Source organism: Quercus robur, chromosome 8 (genome assembly GCF_932294415.1).
Source record: "Quercus robur chromosome 8, dhQueRobu3.1, whole genome shotgun sequence".
Lineage (NCBI taxonomy): Eukaryota > Viridiplantae > Streptophyta > Magnoliopsida > Fagales > Fagaceae > Quercus > Quercus robur.
The window spans coordinates 62,217,439-62,237,601 of record NC_065541.1 but is presented as its reverse complement, the minus strand read 5'-3'; the positions used below and the strand labels follow the sequence as shown (position 1 = coordinate 62,237,601).

The window sequence follows — 20,163 nt, the reverse complement described above, 5'->3', positions numbered from 1 at the left end:
TACGTGACTAATCAATTGTGTGGATCCCAGTACACGACTTCAATCACCAACTAGAGAAGGTTGTTGGCTGCAAAATTCTTCAGTTCATACAAACAATGAAGATCAAGAAGATGCTTGGTCACAAAACCCAACTGTGCACAAACACAGCAGCTTCTTCACAAGAAAGATGAACTAGGGCAAATTCTGTCTCCAGTCACAATTTGCTTGAACAAACTTTGCTCAACACTTGTGCAATTTGTGTCCACTTTGACGGCCCTTAAAATAATCCTTTTATATGTCTAGGGTTGTAAGAAAAGAAAGTCCAAACATACAATCACGGATTAGAGCCAAAACAGAACTGAAATTCTGTTTTTCATGAACCTCGACAGATGCCTATCTGTCAAGCTGCTGTCGAGTTTTAATAAACAACATTTTCTACACTTGAATCTTGGACAGACTTACATGGCTTTAACACTTGACTTGAAACAAGGTTTCTTGAAGTATTAAACATATCCTAGAACTACCCAATTACAAATAAAGTGTGTTTTGTCAAAGGATTAGACAATTACATAAAGTAGTGACATATGTTCCTAACAAGTGAATCACATATGTCCTAACAACCTTCTCCATCTGCAATGTACATAAATGGTGATTTTAGAAGCATAACCACAAAAAATAGCCTTGGAATAAGAATATACATTAGGGGGAAAAAGAGATGAGATATGATTGAACCTATTCTACCATGGTTAGTGTTTGCCTAGATTAATAGAATCCAATCCTTGATAATTTGGATAAATTGGCACTTTGGTTTGGTCAAGCTCTTTTTAGTTATGCTAACTTGATTTAATGCAAATAATTTTCCAAGCCAAATTTGTAAAAAGACCTAAGATAAGAATTGGGATTAGCAACTCAAAAATCTCACAAACGAAAAGGCAAAGAAATTAGGGATGAAACATCTTAACAGAATTCTGATGATGTTGTTCAAAATTAATATTCATAGATGGGGTAAAAAATTTAGTCATACACATCGATTTAATATACAAATATGCTTTAGAAGTTCAGATCATAGTGTAAGATTTCCCATTTAAAATATCAGAGATTTAAAATATAAGATATACACACACACACACATATATAAAGATTAGATCAATAGCCAACTAAGCTTAAAATAAATAATAAAAGAACAAAATTGATCATCCTCCCAAAATTCCAAGAACTATGAAACTAACATTCTAGAATAATAGAAATATAGAGTTAAATAAGAGAAAGTGACATAAGTGCATTTTTAGAAAGAAGAAAGATGAGATGAAATCCAAAACCCATGATGAAAATGAATAAAACAAGAAGAAAAGAGATTAATTTGAGTGAAAATTGGTTTGATTACAGATCACTGATCACGTTGTGCCTAGAATCAATATATCAAATATTTAAAAATATATAAATATATATATATATATATATATATATATATATATTCAAAGACCAAACATTTTTACCAAAACACAAAGCATACCTTACCTTTGTGAGGATGATATCCAAAAGATTAGTCACTACTTTTGAATCTGGTGGCTACAAATCGAATATAACAAATTAACACTTCCAAAAAATTTGTTTAAACCAAAAAAAAAGAGAGGAAGATTACAAACCCCATGACCAACCACATCACCACCACCATTACCAGAAACAAAAACAACAACAATTGATATATTCTTCTAGAACATTCTAATTTGTATGGTTCTTTTAATTCTTTCTACAGGTAGGATCATTCATTTATGTGTATAGAGAAAAACATAAAGCACAAATTTTTCTATGAAATTGATGGAAAAACAGCAACTTTACAATCGAATGGAGAAGGCAGCTTTTCTTTTTGGAAAAATTGGTTTTTGTCTCTAGTGTATAGGTCTGTATCATCAGTCCATTTTTTTCCCGTTGTTATAAAATAGAGAGAATGACATGGGATTAGGCAAAAATGGAACCAAATTATGATTAGTGAAACTTCAAAGTGGAAATATTAGAGAGAGAGAGAGAGAGAGCACTTACCTATAGTGTGTTAGCCGAAAATACCAAAAATGGAACCAAATCCCCTTTCTTTATGATCTGTTTCTCTCTCCCTCTTTCAATAGCTTCTCACCTTAGAAAGGAGAAACCCACGCACATACAACTCCATACCCAGTAGCTAAAAGTTTAGAAGAAAAGAAACCCAAAATACACATATTAGCAAATGAAAAGAAGAAATCAAGAATGGTTAATACCCATATTAGCTAATACAGATATTTTAGGTTTTGATAAAGAAAGGAGATTTGCTTTCATTGAAAAGAAGAAACTTAGAGTTCTTTAGTGCCAAAATGAGGTCTCTCGTCTTTCACCCCTCTCTGTTTGTCGCTTTCACCCACTCCCATCTCTGTTTCTTGTGTAAGTCGAAAATGCCGAAAATGGAACCAAATCTCCTTTCTTTATCAAAACCTAAAAGACCCGTATTAGCAAACAATCAAAGATTGAAACCCAGAGGGAAATAAATACAAACACAGATTTTAAGAACCAAAAAAAAAAAAAAAGGAAATTTTGAAGAAACGGAGAAAAAAAAAAAAAAAAAAAAAAGAGATACTTACAGTAAAAATTAGTTGATCTTTCTTCCCACGTATTTTTTTTTTTTCCTAAGCCGATCTGGTCTTGTCATCCTAAAATGATAGAGAGAAAAGAGAGAGAGAAGATACACGGAGAGTTCCAGAGAGAAAAGAGAGTTCCAGACCCTTTGGCCTCTCTCCCTTTCATTGTTATTGTCTCTCTCCCTTTTATTGTTTTATTCAGCCAAACACATCATTTAGCCCTCCATAAACAGACAATAAAGGACTCACGAAACCAAAAGTGGCACTATAGAGGCATTGCCTCTTTTTATATAGTTAGTAGACTAATTAAAATCTCAAGACGTTATGGTGTTGAGAAAGAGAGAGAATCACATCTCACCATTGCAATTCCCGACAACCCAACCTAGTCGCAAAACACCCAAGAAGCCCAACCTAATCCACCCACCAATGAAGGGAGCTTGAGAGAGGGAGAGAGAGAGACGAATGGGTTTAAAGACAAAAACATATTTTATTATTTAAATAAACATTACCTTTGAAGACTAAAATTGAAACAAAAAAATTGTTCTCTGTACTCTGTAGTGACTTTTGGAGAACAATTTTCTTAAAACATGTGTTAAACATTCTTTTCTTTTGGGTCCTACAATTTTTTGTAATTGGAAAATAGAAAACTATTTTTAAAATAACTATTTGAGATAAGATCAGAAGATTGTTAGCGTTGGCTTCGGACAATTTAGTTTGTTGGCGGGCTTGACAAAAGCTATTTGAGATCAAAAGACTTTTTAGTTTGGCCCAAGTTCAATTCCTTCATTAATATTGTACACTGCTCTTATTTGTAGTTACAACAAGAAGGTTTTACAATGAAAATAGCCAAACACCACGTTTTGGCAAAATTTGTGGCAAACTAGCATTGTTTCAGAAATATTTAGCAATCTACCACTTTTTTAGTACTCGAGCTCAGTGAACTCGAGTTTCTAGGTAAGTCACCAGCGTGGCACTGCTGATCTGGAATTTGTGTAACTAAAAAGTAATGTGGTACTTGATAATACGAAAATTGAGTACTTCTTTACAGTACTCGATTTTACTAAAGTCGAGTACCTTGTTTTTCGTTTCTTTTTTTTCTTTTTCTTTTTTCTTTTTCTTTTTTCTTTTTTCTACTTTTTGTTTCGTAGTAGAAGACTAGTCCCACCATCTCTGTTGAAACTTCCAAGCAAGTGATGAAATGTAAATGTAAATGTAAACAAACAACAAACCCTTTCTTTTTGCCTTTTTGTCCATCCATCCCAATCCCATTCCCACTCCCTCTCCCACTCCCACACGACAACAAACTTTTCAAAGTCATTATTAGAATTATTAAAAACTCTTTTCTCTTTTCTCTTTCTTTACATTGTAGTCAACGGCTTCGTTTTTAAGTCATCTTGAGCTTAAAAATGGTCGTTGCTCCATTTTTTTTTAATATATAATTTTTTGTCTTTGCGTCTCCATTTTCGACCAAAATCCAATTTTACTCTGTCTACGAGAGAGTTAGAGTACTTGCTGTCTTTTTGTTTGTTTGTTTGAAGCTTCTTGCTACCCACTACTACTATTAAGCTCTTCCCTTCAAACAGGTATTTCAAAACCCACTTATTCCAACTTTCATTTATTTTTTCTTTTTTTTCCTAAAAAATCTTCTTTTTCATTTACATTTACATTTCATCACTTGCTTGGAAGTTTTAGCAAAGTTGGTGGGAACTAGTCTTCTACTATAAAACAAAAAGTAGAAAAAAAAAAAGTACTTGACTTCCTTAAGATCGAGTACTATAAAGAAGTAATCGATTTCTATAAAATCGAGTACCGCGTTACTTTTTCAATTACACTAATTCTAAGTCAGCAGTGTCACGCTGGTGGCTCACTTAGGAATTCGAGTTTACTGAACTTGAGTACTATTTAGAACTCGATTTTATGAAACTCAAGTATTAAAAAAGTGGTAGATTGTTAAATATTTCCGAAACAGTACTAGTTTGCCACAAATTTTGCCAAAACATGGTATTTGACTATTTTCACCAAGGTTTTACCGCAAAAATCTACAAGAAGAATATTGAACTTAAAGAGTTTGGCTCAAGTTCAATTCCACCCCACCACGCTTCATTTCACAAATACAAAGTACTTCTGGCATGGAAGGATAAGGGTCAAAATTCAAGTTTCTACGAATGAGTTTCACACACATATATACTTAGATTAGATTAAAATAGAATTTCTATTTTATATAAAAATAGAAAAAATAAAAAGTTCAATTCCTTCCTTTAAAAGTCCATTTTTCTCTGACGCACACTTTGAGCGAACAACATTGATTAGACTGCTCGTAGGACTTAGGACTCAGAATAGGATAGGAGAGTTCTCTAATGGAAAGCCAAACATCTTCCCTTGCATGGCTTTATCTTGATTAGCCTTACCGAAACTGATAGCTCATTCAGCAAAAAAGAAACCGATAGCTCATGGGCCAGTATTGTGATTAAAAAAAAAAGTTAAAAAAATAATTGACAGGTAAACACGGATATGCGATGAATTCTCATTTGCGAGTCTTATCAACTATGGAAATTTGTTATGTATGGTACGTTTACTCGGTCTTCGCGTAGACTTTTCTGCTTCCAACTTCCAAGTCTTCCACTATCTAATATCTATGGCCTTAAAATACTTATCTCATTTTTGGTTAGCTGGCGGTGATGTCGCTTTTTGGAGGATATAATTGTAGATATTTTTTTTTAGTAGTGTGACATACACCCTTAATACACAAATTTTTACAAAACTAGAAAAAGCAACTCTGTAAACTGTTTCTTTTTGATATATTGATAATTTCTTATGAGAAACTTTTAGTTCTTATCTACTTATGTATAGTGATAATGAAGCCTTAAATTAAGAGGACGTAGGTTCATGTTACGTGTTGTAATATAAAATTTAATTTTGTTTAAGGTACATAGTGGGGGAGGGAGGGAGGGAGGAAGGGAGAGGTGAGGTTCAAATTATAGACATAGGACACTACAAAAATTATTACCATTAGGAATTGGGATATCACAATCCTTAAACATAAATTTAGTTTTCAAGTACCCACAGACAATACTGCGACTCTAATGGTCTTTTTAGTTGGAGTGAAATGAGCAGACAAAATACAAGAGGAGAAAAAATTGGAGAGAGAATGGGGGTGGGGGAGTTTTCTCCCCAAGCCCACCATTTAGGAGAAAATAGTACTAGTTTTCTCCCTAAAGTTGGGGAGAGAACTAAACAGAAAAGTGGGGAGGGAGTAGGTTTGATGAAAAATTACCTATTTGCCCTTCCCCTTATTTAACGTTGGTGTTCTTTTTCTATTTTTGACTTCCTCTTTCTTCTTCTTTTTGTTTTTCCGTGGTATGTTATTGTGCCACGTTGGTTGCGTTGTTTTGCTTCCTTTTCTTTTCTTTTTCCTTTTTTTTTCCTATCAATGACAATTTTTTTTTAATTATTATTAGTTTTTATTTTGCTAGATGCTTTATTAGTTGTATTAGTTTGTAGTAATTAAAAATTTTATTTTATAAATTATTAGAATTTTTTATTTTTTATGTACTAGGAGTATGAGAGTAAATTTATACTATCTACATTTTCAATCCTCTCACTTTTTTACTCAACCAAACAAAATAGTTTTTCATCTCTCAACTTTTTCACTCCTTCGATCAAACATACGGAGGGAAAACTAAATATTTTCTATCTACCTATACCACCCCTCCCCATTTTCTTTTCTCATACTTTTCCATCCTCCAAACCAAATAGACCCTAGTAGTAGGTTATGTAATCCTCCATTTTCTCCCATCACTTATTTAAGTTTCGTAGACATTGACTCCTCAATGAATAGATGTTGTGATGGTTAATGGCCAAACCTAGGCAAGGTCTTCCTTGAACGAGTCACCCCTACAATATTTCTTCATAAGAAAGAAAAAAAAAAGTCTATATATTGGTAAACAAATTAATTTTTCTTTCCCCCCTAAAATGAAGTAATCAAGAATAAACATTTTGTGTAAGTTTCCAAATAATATCTTTACATAATTTTTGGAGTTAACAAAAATTCAAAACAAATATCAGTATAACTCAACTTAATTATGAAATTTTAATATGTATTTAGTTGTATTTATTCTTAAATGTGTAAGTGTGTATGCATATGGTTACAACCTAGTTGTTATTTTATAATTATAGTTAATGTTGTTTATTTGTCTTTCACAATTTCATTTTTATTGGGGATCCATATCTAATCTTTGAGATTAAGGCTTTGGTTGTTGTTTTTTTTGTTATTGTTACATGACAATGGCTTTTGAGTGGAATTGTGACATGTCTTTGTATTAGAACCCATTTTCTCATCTTTTGTATGTGTGTGTTTGTTTCTAAAAAAAAAAAAAAAAAAAATCTTGGAATAAAATTGGATTAATTTTTTGTTGAAAGTTATCAATGAAAACGAGGTTTAAAAAAATTACTGATACATAAACAAATAAACTAAAAAGTTCAACCAAAAAAATAAATAAATAAATTCACACTTTATTTTTAGTTCTATAGAGAATTATTGCTTTTAAGGGGCAACCTAGTACAAATACATGCACCCAAGATATTTTGCCAATTTGAAGCCCAAGCTCTCCAACAAGAAACTATACGTACCCAGTCCTCTACGGCTCTATATATCTACCTCCTTCCCCTATCCCAGACTCATCTTCTTCTCACTTGGCCCGGCTATGCCACTACGTAGTCCCACCATTGGCAGCCACTATAAATCAAGGTAAAACTTTTAGTTTTCCTTAAATTCTTGACTTTTAAATACTTGGGGGAGCTATGACTATACTTGACCTCTATGAATCATAATACATGAGCATCAATGTGTTTTGAAAGGGCTGGAGTTTCAGTTGAGCCGAAACCTTTTGTGCAGGTAATATTTATAACAGGCTAGCCAGATTTATAGCTACCTGACCTGACCCTCCAATGGCAGGCAAAACCACCAGTCTTTTGATGCTTCTCTTTCTCAGCTTCGCCTCCACTCTGCTTATTGGTCACTCAACTTCTCAGAATGATCGAAAGGTAAATTATGCTTTTCCGCTTAATTTACAGTTGCATTAATTAGGGACGAAGCCAAAATTTCGATTGAAGGGAGAATATGAATATAAAAAATTCATAAAAGTTCAAAATAACACTCATTCAATATTAGCAATTTCTAAACAAACTGAAAAACACAAAATGATTGTTTTTTAGGATCTGTTTGAGATCCGTTTATTTTGCTGAAACTGAAAACTTTTTTCTGAAAGTAAGGTAGATAAAAGTAAAAATTAGTTGAAATAATATAGTAAAACCCATAAATAATACAAAAAAGTATAGTGAGGCCATGAATAGTAGTAAAAATAAGCTGAATAGTAAAATAAGTTGGCAAATTTCATCATGCCATACCTCACTACAATACATGTATTGTTATTCAGATTAATTATGGTTGCTACTTGCTAGGTAAAAAAAAAAATACAAGAAAACAAAAAATCCAAAGTCAAATGTTGCTATAATTAAGATTGTTGTTAACATTAGTTATTATTGCTAAGTTAATAATTTATGTCTAGAAATGTTCTGTCTCTTTAATATAAGGATGTCAAACTAAAAACAAGTGCTCAACTATCTTTATTAAAGTTTCTCAAAAAAAAAAAATCTTTATTAAATACTTTAGTAAGTCAACAACCTTTAGAAAACCAAAAATCTATAAACACACACAAAAAAAAAAAAAAAAAAAAAAGAAGAAGACAAAAAATTGCACAATTGTTGATGAGACTAATTGTTACTGGTAGTTAAAAAAAATGATGTTAATGATAAATCTATATGAGAACTACGAAAAGTTTGTCAACTCAACTTTTGTAAAAAAATATTGTTAAATTTTTTATGCATGTTGCATTGCTATTAAATAAAGGAAATCAAATCAGAATGCTCAACCAACTTTAATCAAATATTTACTTTTTAGATAAATTTATTATAATATTTTAGCCTCTGCTTTATTATTAACTTTCTAAAGTGATTGGACCAGCTTTAATTTTGGGCATTTTTTTTCTTCTTCAAAAAAAAAAAAAAATTGGGGAGTGAGATTTTGACTATATGAATATGATGGGTTTAGTAAATTTTTGGTAAATGCTTGGGCTTTCATATGCCAATCGTTTAATTTTAGTCGTTGGATTGTTATTTGGGCTTTTTTTTTTTTTTTAAGGAGGCCAATGATGTTGTTAGGTTGTTAGGGGGGGCCAAGTTTATTGGGCTAAATTCTAAAATAGGTATTGTGTTAAGGAGATTTTTGAAATGCTATATATGGGGGCCATGGCCCCTTTGGTCTCCCCACCCAAATCCCCTACCTCTATCCCTGCCAGCAATTGACGTATGGTATGTAGTACTTGATTTTTTCTTCTCCCTTTAATTTTAAACTTTGGATACTTCTTAAAGGGAAAAGAATTATGTGACAAACTATGATTAGTAGAGAATAATGCAAAATACTCATAAAGGAAGACTTTTAGGCATGACTTAAACTAACTTTATTTTCTTGAAATGATATGATATGATATTATGCACGCAGGCTTATATTGTGTATATGGGCAACAAGAGGGATGAAGTTTCCACATCATCCCTTTACACAAGCATGCTACAAGATGTCATCGGCAGGTTATAAAAGTAGTATAATGGCACCACCATAAACTCGCTATATGAATGTTATTTTTTTTATTTTTTTTATAACAAGTTTTTGACATTTTTCACGATAAGTTTTTGTCATGTTATATTTAGTGGGAAAATAAAAAGTGGAGTCTCACATGTTGTATTTTATATCTATGTCACTTGGTTTTTTTAGAATCTTATATCATTATTACATGTAATATAATAAACATTGGTTTTTACATATTATTATAATATTAAGATTATATGATTCAATATAAATGTTATACATTCAATATATATTTGTGGTTTTACCTTAAAATTATTAATATAATACATTATATATAAAATTTTATTCCCAAAAAGTTAGAAACACTACCCTGGTTAAAATTCCATTTTACATTTTCATTTTATGTTTTGATAAATTATTAAACTTAAGCAATGTACTTTATGTAATATGAGTTAATTTTTCCATTTTGTATTTTTATTAGCTATTATTTTATTATCAATTTCAATGATTTTAGCAATTTTGTAATTTATATATATATATGATTTTTTTTTTTTAAATTTATCCATTAGATTCAAAAAAGTTAGAAAAAAAAAAAGTTAACAAGATCTCAATTACATAAAAAAATATATGGTTATAGTTATCAAGCATTGAAATGCTTCTAGGTCCTAACCTGTCAAAATGCATATGCCTACTTTCAGCCATATTGGTCCAGAATCTTTACTTTATAGCTACAAAAGGAGTTTCCATGGATTTGCAGTGGAGCTAACTGAGCAAGAAGCTCAAAAAATGGCTGGTGGGTGAACCTAATCACAATTCTTCCCCCCCAAAAAAAAATTTCTTGAATTCATAACAAAATGATGTAACAATGAATATGTAGGAATGGATGGGGTAGTGTCGGTGTTCCCTAACCAAAAAAAAGAGCTCCATACAACAAGGTCATGGGACTTCCTTGGCCTTCCTAAGCAAGTCGATAGACCAACAACTAAGAGCGACGTCATTATAGGAGTATTCGACACTGGAATTTGGCCGGAGTCTGATAGCTTTAATGACAAAGGATTTGGTCCACCACCTAGCAAATGGAAGGGCAAATGTCAAGCCCCAACCAATTTCACTTGCAACAAGTATATCTTTAACATCCATCTATTGCGTTTTGTATTTTATTTTATAAATTACTAACATGACTAATTGTAATTAGTGAACAATAAAATTGATGTCAATCGTAAAGCAAGTAAAAGTAATATTGTTCCAATCACAAAAAGCCATGTTAGCAACTAGGGAAAAAGTTTGTGAAAAACGTTGTGCCAAGCACATAAATTTAGAATCAAAAGTACAACTAACAAATGTGGTTAAAATTAATGCAGTAAAATCATTGGAGCAAAATATTACCGTAGTGATCGAGATTTTCAAAAAGAAGATTTTCGATCTCCAAGAGATTCAGAAGGCCATGGAACACATGTTGCATCAATAGCAGCTGGGAACTTAGTGAGCAAGGCCAGCGTAAAAGGCATTGGTTTGGGAACAGCACGAGGAGGGCTTCCATCAGCACGTATTGCTGTGTACAAAGTATGTTGGTATCTTGGCTGTGATGATGTTGATATTCTTGCAGCATTCGATGATGCCATTGCTGATGGAGTTGACATAATATCTATTTCAATTGGTGGATCTTCTGACAACTATTTTATAGATACAATTGCCATTGGTGCCTTTCATGCTATGAGAAATGGAATATTGACATCAACTCCTGCTGGTAACCGAGGTCCATATCTAGCAACACTCTCAAGCTTCGCCCCATGGTCTCTTTCTGTGGCTGCAAGCACCATGGACCGAAAGTTCTACACCAAGGTCCGATTAGGTAACAACAAGATCTTTGAGGTAATTAATATGCCCTTGTGGAATTTAATTAGGGATTTTTTTGATAATAATAATTATTATTATTTTTGACCTATAAGAAAAGATTCTATGTAATTTGTTTTTCTGAAAAATAATAACATTAATAAAATGCTAATACATAAGGAAAAATTCCTATATCCTAATCTTGGTGTTATATTTTATACTTCACTAATTGTAGTCTACAACACATTCCTAGTTTTTCCTTAGAAAGTAACAATAAATTGAGATATAAAAAATATAGGCACATAATATAAGGTAATTGATGAAACATAAAGTAAAACACTCAGTCGCTCAATGTGAGAATTGGAGTTGCATTCTATTTGAAACTGCTGAGCGAACCATTTCCTTAATAGTACTGTCGAATTGCATGTGTAAAGCCTATGGTATAAAAATAAAACTGCAAACTAATTTGTAGAATTTCTTTACTTCGTGTGTAGGGTATTTCAATTAATACATTTGACCTCAAAAATGAAACGTATCCAATAATTTATGGTGGAGATGCACCAAACAAGACAGAAGAGTATGATTCATCCCTGTCCAGGTAATTGAAAAAAAAAAGAAAGTAACTTTTTTTGATATATACATATACAAAATGAAAAATTCTAGTACCACAAAAAATTACACAACTTCTTTGCTATAATTGTGATGTGACAAAGTGTGATGGTGAAGAAAAAATTATGGGTCTATTTATAAGTGATAATTAACTATTCATAGTTTGCCATGTCAGAGTTGTAACAAAAAAGTGGTGGAATAGTTTGTGGTCTTAGAACTACTCACAAACAAAAGGAGCAATTTTATGGTTTTTTTTTTTTTTTTTTTTGAGATGAATGGTAGAAATTGTATTAAACTAGCAGGTGGAAATTCCTTTTGCTTCAAAGGAGTGGTACCAATTATCAAGTGCTTTATAACTTAATTGAAACTTTTTAGTATTTTTAATAGAAACATTTAAGATTCATATTCATCCACTTAACTATCGAATTATTGAAAAAAAGCGTATTCTAACATGGAAGTATTATAAAAGAAAAGTTGGTAGTTAAAAAAAATGGAACTTATTGGAAAAATGCAGGTATTGCTACGAAGATTCCTTGGACAAAAATTTGGTGAAAGGTAAAATTGTACTTTGTGATGTTGAGAATTATGGGGTTGGGCAACTCTTAGCTGGTGCAGTTGGTACTGTGATGCAAGGCCGACGCCCCGGTTCTGGGGCTTTTGCGTTTCCCTTGCCTGCAGCTTACCTTAGCTTGGAGGATGGTGGCGATATTTACTTGTACATAAATTCGACAAGGTATTAATCTAAAATATCCTAGACAATTAAGGACTTCACAACTCACAGGACACACTAATCCTAATCAAGATGCACAATTTTACAGAAGCCCAACTGCGACTATTCTTAAGACTGATGACCGTAAAGATCCATTTGCACCTTACATAGCTGAGTTCTCATCTAGAGGTCCAAACCCAGCTGCACACAACATTCTCAAGGTAACTTCCTAGTAATCAGTAATTGCTTTTATTATACATCAATCACAACCGACTATGTCAATAGTGGTGAATAAAGTTATAAATTATGTTACTCCCCTAGAATTATTGGTATTATTATTCTTATTGAAACCTATTTTATCTTGTTTTAGCCCGATTTAGCTGCTCCTGGAGTAGACATTCTAGCTGCATGGCCACCAATTTCTCCAATTTCCCCAATTTCTAATGTCAATTTTGATAAGAGAGCATTGTCATATAATATAATCTCGGGGACATCAATGTCTTGCCCTCATGGTTCAGGCGCGGCTGCCTACATCAAATCTTTCCATCCCACATGGTCACCTGCAGCTATCAAATCTGCTCTGATGACTACTGGTAATAGCTATATTCAGTTCCTAATCTTGGTCATTTTAAGGCCAAACTAATTAGTTTGTTCTTTAAGTCTAAATTGATTGTTTTAAATCCCTAACAAAAGTGAGTCTCTTTTGTCTCTTAAGCTTAAAGTGATCGTCTTTTGTGACTTTTGTCCCTAACATGTCTAACATAATGATGATGTGTTAGTTTTTAGTTTGGTCATGTCATCGTTTCATTAGAGAGATTTGATGGTTGTTGAATATATAAATATATATATATATATATATATATATATATATATATATATATATATATATATATATAAAATAAAAATAAAAAGATTACCTTAAGTTTGTTAGGAATTAAAAGATATAACTTTAAACTTTAGGAACTAATATAGTTGGTAAATTAAAGTTTAAAGTTTAAGGATTAATATTGTATTTTATCCTCATTTTAATATAAACCATAACCACAACCAAATTTGGTGTAATACTTGCAGCTGTCCCCATGAATCCTGAAGAGAGCTCTGGAGCTGAATTTGCATATGGTGCGGGCAATATTAATCCACATAGGGGTGCAAATCCCGGTTTAATATATGATATTGATGCACTTGACTACATAGCTTTTTTGTGTGGACAAGGATATAGTACGAAGTTATTACAAGCTATTACCGGAGACAGTAGTAGTTGTCCCAAAGGTACTAATAGAAAAGTTTTCGATCTAAACTATCCTTCTTTTGCTCTATCCACACCATCCTCAAATTCTATAAGTCATGTTTTCAATCGGACAATCACCAATGTTGGAACATCAACATCTACATACAAAGCTATTGTGAGCACCCCACCTGGACTTAGTATCAAAGTGAACCCTAGTGTTCTATCATTTACATCTCTCAAACAAAAGCTATCGTTTTCCCTTACGATTAAAGGAACAATAGATAGACAAATAGTCTCTGCTTCTTTAATTTGGGATGATGGCACATTTCAAGTGAGGAGCCCCATTGTTGTGTATGAAGCATTTTGACATTCTATATATGGAACATGTATTACCAATATTAAGCAAGCAAAAGCTTTGAATTCAAAAATAATATTAATAATAAAGCAAAAGCTTTGAAGTATTATGCTCATATTAAGAACGATGATAGTGGCGATGAAACTACACCACAAAAAATGGTTGTAAACTTTTGTTGCTTGATTGTACTTAACTGTAGTACCCCCATTAAAGATTATGTCTTTCTGATATGTAATCAAGGTCAACTTAATACAATTTGAGACCTACGATAATGGTGTATTAATCTTATTTCTCAAAAAAAAAAATGATACATACATTCACAACATTTTCATAATAAAGGCGAGTCGTAAAATACAATATACAACTTGATTAATTTTATATAAAGAATCAAATATCTTGGTTTATTTATAAAATTTAACAAAAAAAATATATATATATATATATAGTTTTACCTTTTTATTTTGTAAAATGTTTGGGATAGATACTATTATAAATACTAATTAAAATCTCAAGTCGTTATGGTGTTTTGAGAGAGAGAGAGAGAGAGAGAGAGTGTTGCGTCTCACCATTGCAATTCCTGACAACCCAGCCTTGCCGCAAAACACCCAAGAAGCCCAACCTAATTTGCCCACCGATGAAGGGAGCTTGAGAGAGAGAGAGAGAGATGGGTTTAAAGACAAAAACATATATTATTATTTAAATAAACATTGCCTTTGAAGACTAAATTAAATTGAAAACAAAAAACTGTTCTCTGTAGTGACTTTTGAGAACAATTTTCTTAAAATAGGCGTTAAATACACTTTTCTTTTGGGACCTACAATTTTCTGTAATTGGAAAACAAAAAATTATTTTTAAAATAACTATTTGAGATAAGATCAGAAGATTGTTAGTGTTGGCTTCGGACAGTTTAATTAGTTTATTGGCGGGCTTAACAAAAGCTATTTGAGGCTAGAAGACTCTTTAGTTTGGCCCAAGTTCAGTTCCTTCGTTTAAAATGTCCATTTCTCTCATGTACACTTTGAGTGAACAGCATTGACTAGACTGCTCTAAGGACTAAGAATAGGATAGAGGAGTTTGGAGTAATTCTAGTACCACATAAATTATTACAATTTTTTATATAACTTTCTTACATGTTAGACTGTGATTAATTATCTGTTACTTTCATATTAAATTGCCACTTTTTTTCCATCATTCATAATTTGTGACGTGGACAGTATGACACAAGTCGTGTCATGGCCCAATATTGTGATAAAAAAAATGTTGACAGGTAACATAGGTATGCAATGAATTTGTTAAGTGTCTCATTTTCAAATCTTGTCAACGTTGGAAATTTGTTAAGTGTGGGTTTACTCGGTCTTCGCGTAGACTTTTCTGCCTCCACAATTTATTGCCTTAAAATACTTACGGCATTTTTGGTTAGTTGTTGGTGATGTCGCTTTTTGGAATATATAATTGTAGATAGTGTTTATTACAAGCACTGCTAATACACAAACTTTTGCAGAATTAGCAACTGTGTAAACTTATTTGTTCTTGATATATTGATAACTTCTTAAGAGAAATTTTTTTAGTACGTAATCTAATTATCTAGTTATGTATAGTAATATTGAAGCCTTAAATTAAGAGGACCTATTACGTGTTGTAATATAAATTTTAATTTTGTTTAAGGTATATTGTGGGGGAGTTAATTAGGAGGAGGAGATTAAAGAGAGGTGAGATTCAAACTATATATAGACATCGGACACGACTAAGATATCACTATAGACTATCACAATCCTTAATTCATAAATTTGGTTTTCAAGCACCCACAGACAATACTAGTTTTGAGGTTATGCTATGGCTGAACCCATTGGATGAGTATCTATGGTCCCCGGTCCTCCATTTCCCAATCTCTTATTTAGATTCTAAAGACATTGGTTACTCAATGAATAGATGTTGTGATGGTTAATGGTCATACCTAGGCAAGGTCTTCCTTGGACAAGTCACCCCCTACAATTTTTCTATATAACAAACAATAAAGAAAGAAAGAAGAGTATGTATATTGGGAAAAATTATTAGGTACTCTCGGAGTACCATAAATGTGTACTCTCTCATCTCACATGAATGGTGGGTCACAATAAATTGAGAAAATACAATAATACTTCTAGGAACAAATACAACCTCACCACAAAATCCGGTAGCAAGATCTTCCACTTTGAATACTTCAACTCTCTATGGTTGTAGCACTCAAATAATCATCCTAAAGAAAACCCCTCAATTTATCTTCCTTGTGTGTCTTGAGCAAAAGAAAAATCACATTTTCATTTTTCCCTCAATGCCACACAAAGCACCAATATTTTTCCTTCAGTCGGCTTCAAATTTGTGTTTCACTCTTCAGTCTCTCTGAATCTCTCACACTATACGTGAAAGCACGAAATATGCTTTATATAAAAGTTCTGCCGCCTACACTCCTATTCTTAATTGAATAGGAGTCTTTGACTTCTTGTGCAACACATACACCTATTTCTAATGGAAATAGGATTCCTTATATATGGGCTGGACTCTAGGTGCCGTGCACCTCAACAATCTCCCCCTCCTGCCCATCAAGGAAAGAGATCTTCATCCCAACTCTTCAGTTAGAATTCATGCCGACTGTTCTGGCACAAAGCTCAAGCTTCTCTTTGGTCACAACCTTAGTCAACATATCAACTGGATTCTTCTCAGTATGAATCTTTCTCAGTTACATCAATCTTTTTTCAACAACTAGTCTTATTCAATGGTATCTTACTTCAATGTGCTTCAAGCGAGAATGGAACATAGCATTCTTGCTCAAGTCTATTGCACTTTGACTATCACAATGAACTACACACTTGTCTTGCGTCAAACCCAATTCTTGGAGAAATCGTTTCATCCAAAGCATTTCTTTACTTGCTTCATTCGCTACAATATACTCAACCTCAATTGTAGATAAGGCAACACACTTCTACAATTTTGACTGCCATGATACAGCTCCCCCTACAAAAGTAAATAAATACCAAGAAGTAGATTTTCTACCATCAAGGTCACCAGCCATATCTGCATCTGTATAACCCTCCAAAACTGGTTTAGAGCTACCAAAACTCAAGCAAGACTTAGAGCTACCTCTCAAATATCTAAAGATCCACTTCACTGCTTCCTAGTGATCTTTATCGGGATTAACCATAAACCTGTTGACAACATCAACTGCATGAGCAATATCTAGTCATGTGCAAACCATAGCATACATCAAACTCCCGACTGCAGAGGAATAAGGAACTGATGCCATGTTCTCTTTCTCTTTCATGGATGACGGACAAGATTTCTTACTTAGCTTGAAATGACCGCCAAGAGGTGTACCAATTGGTTTGGCATGCTTCATGTTAAACCTTTCAAGTATTCTTTCAACATTTTTTTCTTGTGACAATCATAACTTCTTGGCTTTCCTATCACGTGTAATTTTCATGCCTAGAATTTGTCGTGCTGGACCTAAGTCTTTTATATCAAAGGCCTTGAACAAATCCTTCTTCAAATCACCAATCATACTATCATCTTGCCCTACTATCAACATATCATCTACAGATAACAGAAGAATAAGAAATTTACCATCAGGAAACTTTTTGACATACACACAATGATCTACATTTGTCTTTGTGTACCCGTGACCTACCATGAATGAGTTAAACTTCTTGTACCACTGTCTTGGAACTTGCTTCAACCCATACAAACTCTTCTTCAATCTGCACACCATGTGTTCTTTTCCTTTCACTTCAAATCCCTCTGGCTGTACCATGTAGATCTCTTCCTCCAAATCACCATGGAGGAAAGCAGTCTTCACATCTAATTACTCAAGCTCAAGATCCAAGCTAGCTACTAATCCCAGAACTACTCGAATGGAACTCATCTTTACTACTGGAGAGAATATTTCATCAAAATCAACCCCATGTTTCTAACTAAAACCCTGGACCACCAATCAAGCTTTGTACTTCACTAACTTTTCACTATCTTTCTTGAACACCTATTTATTTCTCAATGCCTTCTTACCTTTTGGAAGTTCAACCAACTCATAAGTTTTATTCTTGTACAAAGAATTCATCTTTTCTTGCATAGACTTCATCCAGCTCTGCTTGTCCTTATGAGACTCTACTTTTTGAAAGCATTCTGGCTCCCCCTCATCAGTAAGCAAAATATACTCAGAAGAGGGATATCTAGTCAATGGACGACGCTCCCTAGTAGACCTCCTCACTTGAGGTTTTTCAATCTCTGGTGGAACAGGTTGCTCCCCCTGTTCAACATCTTCAATATCTTGAGCATCATCACCATCAGCTCTTACTGGTACATCACCATCAACTGCTATTGGATCATCACCAAGATTCTCATCTTGCACCTCTTCCCTATTTGTGGCACGATTAGAGGAAGAAGAGGTAGGTGTAAGGTTAGGAACACCTACAACAACATCCTTTGTCTTTTCAGTTTTCTCAAAGTTTGCCAAATTTTTATTCTCATGAAAAACCACATCTCGACTTCTGATCATCTTCTTTTTCTCAAGATCCCATAACTTTTAGCCAAATTCTGCATCTCCTTAGCCTACAAATTTACAAGGAATGGCTTTACTATCAAGCTTCAATCTTTGTTCCTTAGGCACACGTGCAAATGTCTTGCACCCAAATACCTTCAAGTGAGAGTAAGAAATATCTTTCCCAGTCCAAACTCTCTTTGGAATATCAAACTCCAATGGAACTGATGGAGATTGATTAATTAGGTAGCACGCAGTTTGAACAGCTTCACACCAAAATGACTTAGGCAGATTAGTCATTCTCAACAAACATCTGACCTTCTCAACAATAGAACTGATGGAACTGATGGAGACCGATTAATTAGGTAGCACACAGTTTGAACAACTTCACACCAGAATGACTTAGGCAGATTAGTCATTCTCAACATACATCTGACCTTCTCAACAATAGTGCGATTCATCCTCTCTGCCACACCATTTTGATGTGGGGTACCATGAACTATCTTTTCATGTCTAATATCTTTCTCGAAGCAGTAACTTTTGAACTCATTAGACGTATATTCTCCTCCGTTGTCAGTACGAAAACATTTCAAAGGCTTCCTTTTCTCTCTTTTCGCCATGGCATGGAATTTCTTGAAGTGCTCAAATACCTGGTCTTTAGTTTTCAAAAAATACACCCACACCTTTCGTGAAGCATCATCAATAAAAGTAACAAAATACTTATTGACACCTAAGGACTCGACATCAATGGGACCACATACATCAGAATAAACAAGATCTAACACATTGGGCTTTCTAATAGAAGGAATGCAAAAAGACACTCTATGTTGTTTTCCAAATAAACATTAATTACAAGGTTTAAGTGGCATACCTTTGGCAAAAGGAATGAGAGACTTTTTTGCCAAAATCTACATCCCCTTCCACTCATGTGAGCCAATCGCCTATGCCACAAGTTAGGCGTAGAATCTTCCTGAGTTGCACTAACAATATCTTTGCACACCTTTACTTGTGTCTTGTAAAGTGTACAACAAATCTTCCCTCTAGCAAGCACCAATGATCCTTTGGAGAGTCTCCATTTGCCATCTCCAAAATAGTTGTTGTAGCCTTCATTATCTAGAATATGAGTAGAAATCAGATTCAAGCGCATATCAGGCACATGTCGCACATTCTTCAATTCCAAGGTGTATCCAGTGTTAGTCTCAACACAAATATCTCCAATTCCCACAATGTCAACATAACTGTTATTGCCCATCTTCGCTCTCTCAAAATCTCCTACTTTATATGAAGTAAAGAGCTCCTTTCTTGGAGTGACATGACAGGAAAATGCTGAGTCAATCACCTATTCAACATAAGCATGTGAAACATTGCAACACTCATCCTTTCCTACACAAATCACCACATCTTCAATTGTCGAGACAGCAGTGGTATTCTGTTCTTCTACCTTATTCTGATTTTTCTCATCTTTCTGTTTATTCTTCCAAGCCTTGTAGTTTCTTCTTATATGACCTTCTTTGTCACAGTAGAAACACTTGAATTTTCCTTTTGATTCTAACTGACTTCTAGATTTACCATGCCCCTTAGAATTTCTAGTCTTACTCCTCCCCATGTTCTCTATGACAAGAGCCTATGCATTATCCTTGCCCATGTCTTTTCTTCTTATTTCTTCATTGAACAAGCTATCCTTGACCACTGCA

The 20,163-nt window shown here is 33.4% G+C and overlaps 1 protein-coding gene across 3 annotated transcripts; it reads left to right on the top strand.

Annotated features, from left to right (window-relative positions):
• Window positions 1-7,167: 7,167 nt before the first annotated feature.
• On the top strand, window positions 7,168-14,077 carry LOC126697530 (cucumisin-like). Of its 3 annotated transcripts, none has more exons than XM_050394565.1 (11): window positions 7,168-7,332; window positions 7,480-7,628; window positions 9,145-9,230; window positions 9,927-10,021; window positions 10,106-10,349; window positions 10,590-11,100; window positions 11,556-11,659; window positions 12,185-12,403; window positions 12,489-12,600; window positions 12,750-12,972; window positions 13,451-14,077. In XM_050394565.1, exons 2-11 carry the CDS (start codon window positions 7,533-7,535, stop codon window positions 13,972-13,974), a joined length of 2,214 nt encoding a protein of 737 aa, XP_050250522.1. In that variant the 5' UTR covers window positions 7,168-7,332; window positions 7,480-7,532; the 3' UTR covers window positions 13,975-14,077. The 3 variants fall into 3 exon arrangements, with proteins under 3 accessions (XP_050250522.1, XP_050250523.1, XP_050250524.1); XM_050394566.1 differs by having other exon boundaries at window positions 7,205-7,332; window positions 7,540-7,628; XM_050394567.1 differs by lacking the exons at window positions 7,168-7,332; window positions 9,145-9,230 and having other exon boundaries at window positions 7,486-7,628.
• Window positions 14,078-20,163: the final 6,086 nt, after the last annotated feature.

Coding starts and splice junctions, on each gene's coding strand:
- LOC126697530 (XM_050394565.1), top strand. CDS start 7,533: ATGGCAGGCAAAACCACCAGTCTTTTGATGCTTCTCTTTCTCAGCTTC. Junction 12,404..12,488: donor TTGTACATAAATTCGACAAG/GTATTAATCTAA, acceptor ACAATTTTACAG/AAGCCCAACTGCGACTATTC. Junction 12,601..12,749: donor CTGCACACAACATTCTCAAG/GTAACTTCCTAG, acceptor ATCTTGTTTTAG/CCCGATTTAGCTGCTCCTGG.